Source organism: Ixodes scapularis, unplaced genomic scaffold, assembly GCF_016920785.2.
Source record: "Ixodes scapularis isolate PalLabHiFi unplaced genomic scaffold, ASM1692078v2 PGA_scaffold11__112_contigs__length_91849675, whole genome shotgun sequence".
Lineage (NCBI taxonomy): Eukaryota > Metazoa > Arthropoda > Arachnida > Ixodida > Ixodidae > Ixodes > Ixodes scapularis.
This window is the reverse complement of record NW_024609837.1, coordinates 15,852,245-15,857,729: the sequence shown is the minus strand read 5'-3', so window position 1 is coordinate 15,857,729 and position 5,485 is coordinate 15,852,245. Positions and strand designations below refer to the sequence as shown.

Below are 5,485 nucleotides of genomic sequence, written 5' to 3'. Positions count from 1 at the left end.
TAAGCTGGTTTGTTTTGTAGAACACAAGTCCATCCAAATTAAGCCACAATTTACAAGCGACAGTTTTGTTTTGTTATTGTTAACTTTAACAGCCCACCTACAAAAATCTGTACTGGGCAAACTAGCTATGCACTCAGATTCCATGTCTCGCGCTGCCATCATCCGCCAATTGTGAGTTCTGGAAGGGCGAAAGATGATCGCCCTGTTACCATATTTGTTTTTCAGATGAGGAAACAACACTGGACGCAAGCGAAGTCTTGGACAATGAACAGCATCCGGCTCGCTATCTTCTGGGGAACTATTGCGTGGGCAGAGGCCGGAGACGTGGGCACCTCCTCTTGCAACATATCTCTACCCTGGATAGTTTTGAAGTCTGACTACACCGACGTCTCGGACACTGTGTTTGAGTCCCTGTTTCAGTGCCCTGGTGACTTGAACGGATGCGGGGACAGGACACTACTTACATGCCAGCAGGCCACCTATATGAGGACGTGCTCCTGCGCGTCAAACTGCAGAGTTTACCGTGACTGTTGTTGGGAGACGGGCATCGACGATTCGGAGGCCGACTTTCCGGAATCTCGCTGCGTCGTCGTCGACCTTTATGAGTCTGTCCGCAGGTTTCTGTACATGGTCACGGGATGTCTGCCGAGCTGGCCCAATGATGATGTGAGGGAAGCGTGCGAGAAGCCAGGACAGTTCAACGAGACCTTCTACCAGATTCCTGTGACAAGTCCCAGTGACATTACTTACAAGTAAGTTTTAAGGTCTTGTAAACCGATAGCAGGGAAAAGTTGGTTCTGGAGGTACACGATAAGGGTTGCCAGGTAGGTTCTAGCTCAAACCGCTAAATGCCGGAGGGTATAGGTCAGAAGTAGCCAAATGAAAGAAATTTATATAGCCCAAAGTAGCCATATTTAAAATATCTGCAGGGTCCAAAACATCGTGCGCTCGAATGCACGTGCTCAAGGCGAAGGAAAGGCGTCTGCATATCTCAGACTAGGAGCAGTTTGCAAAATATACACATCTTGAAATTCACAAAAAACATTTATTTCAAACACAAAAAAAAAAAAAAAAATTTTAACACGCGTTTCTGCAGTCACATAGTTATAAAACACTCGCTCGTGCTCGGCTGACATGCTTTATACATGATTTCCGTGTTAGAACGGGCAAAACTGTCTTCAGTAGGGTCGATGTCCTTACATCACTCGTTCTTTCCAAGGAAAGCAAACTTTACATACAGGACGTTTTGAAGAGTTCGAAGGGACATCCTGTTCCTTAGAACTGACTTTGTGAGGGAGTGACTGAGTGATTCCCTCCACGGCAGCATCCGACTTGGGCAGTATCAGGAGCGCGATGGCAAGCTCGGAAAGCAACGGGAACATGGCTGCTCCCGCGCTTTTTAACTTGCTCGGCCTTGTTGTAATTATTAATCGTTCTAAATATGTCGTGTTTTGTTATGGCTCAGTGTGTTTTTTAAAATGTCCTTGTTTCGCAAAAAAAAAAAAAAAAACCGCCTTTGTTATATCCGATACATCAGGTGTTATCGGACAGCATGAAATTCTGATGGATGTCTTGAGTTGCTTTTAGTGTCCTTTTTCCTCGGAAGGGTTGCCCCCTGTACGAGGATGGTGGAAAACTCGACGAGATAGGAGACACCAGTAGAAAGGAGAAAGGACTTGGGAGCATAAGCCGAGCCAGAATAACTACAAAAGTGATGTCTTCGGAGCTGAATCTGGGACGGTAGCTCAATGGAGCTAAAAGGATCTGCCGCCACGCTCACGCATTTTCACGCAGAAAATTGCTGAATGCGGGAATCCGGAAAGGGTTCCCGCATTCAGCTGTTGCTTTGTACCCATGCTGAAGTGTTTTTTGTACATCTACTCTAGCTAATAAAAATATAATAGTCGCGTTAGGATCTGAAATAGCCCAAAATAGCTACATAGCCAACCGCCGTATTTCGGCGCCAAATGCATAACAAAATAGCCCAATTTGGCCATTAATAGCCGAACCTGGCAACCCTGTACACGATGCAAAGTGCTAAGATCAGTGGGATTGTGTGGCATATTTTGTGTGCTTTCCTTTGGTATAAAATTTAAAAGCGCTAACGCTTTTAAATTTTATATCATGAACCAACTCGCCCGCTTCGCCACTTTAGTACCTTTCCTTTGGTGTTGTAGGTTTCAACTGTGACTGATATCCCTGGCTTTGACTTCGTTCAGAGTATCGACAGGGTGGTTTCCGACACCTGACCAAGAGTAAAAAGTGCAAGTGCATGTTTTATTGAAAGTTAGGTTATAATCAATTGGCAACGACATTTAACTTCGAATTACGGTGATGCATAAAATGCAATATTTAGATGCAATTTTTTTTTAATTGTTTGGGAGTACTTATACTGTCCTTTCGGTAGTTCCCCAGTTTTTGGGAATTTGAATTGTTGTGTCACGTGACCAGGAAGGGGAGGAGGAAGGTTGACCAATAGAGAAGGGGAGAGGGCACTTAATGAGTTTAGAGGAATTGGGAGAGGGAAGGGAGGAGAGAGGAAAGGGGAAACTTAATTTGTTTCGCATTTTTAAGGAAGGGGAGGAAGGGCAAAGTAGAAGCATGGGGGAGAGGGAGGAAAGGAAGAAGAGGTAGGAAATTTAAGAGAGGTGTGAGGAGAGATGGAGGAGTGAGGGGAAGGGAAGGATCTGAAGGACACCCTAAGAGAGGGAGGGGGTGAGAAAGAAAATAAAAATGGAGGGAGGGATGGACCGACGGACAAAATTTTGAGATTGGGGGTTCCGTTAAAAAGTATTTCATGCTTGAAAACTATGCAAATTTCTGTTTGGAAAAATGACAAGCTTGCCTAGAACCAACAGCTGAATTTTCCTCGTCACAGTAAACAAAAAGGTTCTGCTGTTTTCTTTTCTTTTCATACTATGAACTGTAGATTACAGTGATCATGAGGAGTACATTTGCACGTAAAAGTAGCCTTGACTCTCGTTGTATGAGAGTTGGACGAGCGTGTTGACGTAGATACTAATATAATGAATGCTAAACAAAAGGGAGAGACGAAGACATGCATGTCTGTCCTCGTTTCTACCTTTTCTTTAGCTTTCATTATACTGTATGAGAGTCTCATGTTGTATTTTTATTTATTTTTTTATTTTTTTTACAATGTGCCTGCACGATTTATAGCGAATTCAGGCACTGTTGTGTGAACTCTTGTTTTTATAGTTCAGTTAGATAAGAAATAAAATCGTGTGGCCTTCGTTAAAATGCAATTAAGTCGTCACTGTTTTGCTTTCAGAAACGGCTACTGCGCCCTTTGCAACTACGACCTAGTAAATGCAACCTTCTGGAACGCCACTGTAAGGCCTTCCTCAACCAAAGCATATCTCCAGCTTCCTGACATAATAACCAACCAACCTTATCTGCACGTGAGGCCATGCGGTGACTCTCCAAACGACACCTGTCCCGATGGCACCCCTGAAAGCATCGTTAAAAAATGCAAATCATTTTATGCTCCGGTTACCGTCTCCAAAGACCCAGATAGTTCAGTGTATCGAAATGTGTACTGTGCCATGTGCAACGGCGTCGACCTTTCCACTTTGTCGTGTAAACCGGCGGAGCAGCTAAGCAACTTCACCATTAGTTCCCTGCATCAGGGTCATCAGCATCGACCCGGCCCAAATTTAGTTCCCATATTTCAGCCTGTGTTGAGAACTGAAAACTGTTATGTTCAACATGGACGCCGCTGTTTTATCAAGTCGCGTCCTAAACTGTTCCGGCGGCGGCATGATGCAGACAGCACCAACCAAACGACATGGAGGCACCAACCCAGGCATCACTTCACCGTCCAGAATTATTTCACGATTGTTTGTGTCAGCTTTTCCATCTGCTGCCTTTTCTTGAAGGTCGTTGTGTTCAGCATCTACAAAGATGCCAGGAATTTTTCGTCCAAGTGTACCTTATGCCTTTCCATCACCCTGCTCATTACTCAGCTTGTCTTCCTATTTATGTTCAGCTTCAAGTTCTCAGGGGCCGTGTGCACAGCGTCCTACATATTCGTACACTACGGGTTCTTGTCAACTTTCTTCTGGACCAGTGTGCTCTCTTTCGACATCTGGAGGGGCGTCACGGCCGCCAAGCTGTCCTCTACGCGCAAGAGGACCTTGGTGTTGTACTCTGTTGTCGCGTGGGGTGCACCAATGATCATTGTTACCGTTGCGGCCATGGTCCACTGGTTGGCTCCAACATCGGTGCTGTCCCCACTATACGATAACTCGAGTTGCTGGATGGGAAGCATCTGGGCCGAGATAGCTTACTTCTTAGCGCCCTTGGCTGTACTGCTGGTAATAGGAGTAGTCTTCTACCTGAACACTGTGTTCTACATCCGGAAGACTACAGGTCGTGCTAGAGACTTCGAGTTTAAAGATGGAATTCAGCAGAACCAACATTCCCACATCGCATTGTATGTACGATTGGCTCTCATCATGGGAGCGACACAGGGCTTGGGAATCTTAGGCGCCTTTGTGGATTTTATCGTTATAGATATTCTGGATATTGTGCTTGTAGGGTCTCAGGGTGCATTTCTTTTCTTCGCATTTAACGATCACAAACACTTGTGTTCCTCTATTTCAAAACGAAAGATCAGTTCTAGCGCAGTTGGACAGTCCAATGAAACGTTTAGTACAGAGGTAGGTAGGTAGGAACGTTTATTTCACTTTTTTGCATTAAGAAATGCTGCGCTGAAAGGGTTTATGGTACAGGAGTGGGGGACAGGGGGCCTCCATTCTTTTCTGTTGGCCCGGTTGGTGTGACGGCATCAGAGGATAGATGTACGGTAGGTTCAGGCTTGGTGTTTTGTCTGGGCTCAGTGGTGGAGAGCTGAATGCCTTGAAGCAGCGTGCCGACAGGGGGAGCTGCAGGGTCCTGGACGTACGCGAGCAGCGATCGCCAGAGTTCGATAGCGGTCACTTTGGGGAAGGAGGGGTCCGGGCAGGCCCAGGCATGCAGCGAGGTAGGCCTGAAACTCTGCTGGATGGTAGCCAAGGTGCGGGTTCGGGGCTCCCAGTATAGCGGGCAGTCCAGAGCAGGTGCTCCAGATCAGCGTTTTTATGGCACAATGCGCATTTAGCAGAAAGTTTGGTGGTAGCAGCACCACTGCCCTTTTCGCGGTGGCTACTGCCGTGCTGACAGAGCCACTGAGGTAGGTAAGGGGTGAGGATGGTCCCGGTCTGAATTCGCGGAACGTGACGAGCTGCCGGCAAGAGAAGAGTTGAGAAGGAGGGAAGGCTGTAAGGAGGGGATTGGCGGTAGCCAAGAGGTAGGCTTTGCGGTAGTGCCGTGCCTTGAATATCTCTTCCGATGGGTCGGGTGGTAGTGCACGGGACTCTACTTGTTCACGAGGAAGGCAGACTGTATCTTCGGAACTTGCTCTGGCCTGCACAGATAGTAAGAGCGCGCGTGCGGGGTGGTGAGTTTTTTCGTTGACGGGTATTCC

The 5,485-nt window shown here is 46.7% G+C and overlaps 1 protein-coding gene across 1 annotated transcript; it reads left to right on the top strand.

Moving 5' to 3' along the window:
* Nucleotides 1–225: 225 nt before the first annotated feature.
* LOC8043295 lies at nt 226–4,691 on the top strand. Its single transcript, XM_029972777.4, has 2 exons — nt 226–752; nt 3,290–4,691. The coding sequence occupies exons 1-2, from the start codon at nt 226–228 to the stop codon at nt 4,689–4,691; spliced, it is 1,929 nt and encodes a 642-aa protein (XP_029828637.2).
* The last annotated feature ends 794 nt before the right edge of the window (nt 4,692–5,485 follow it).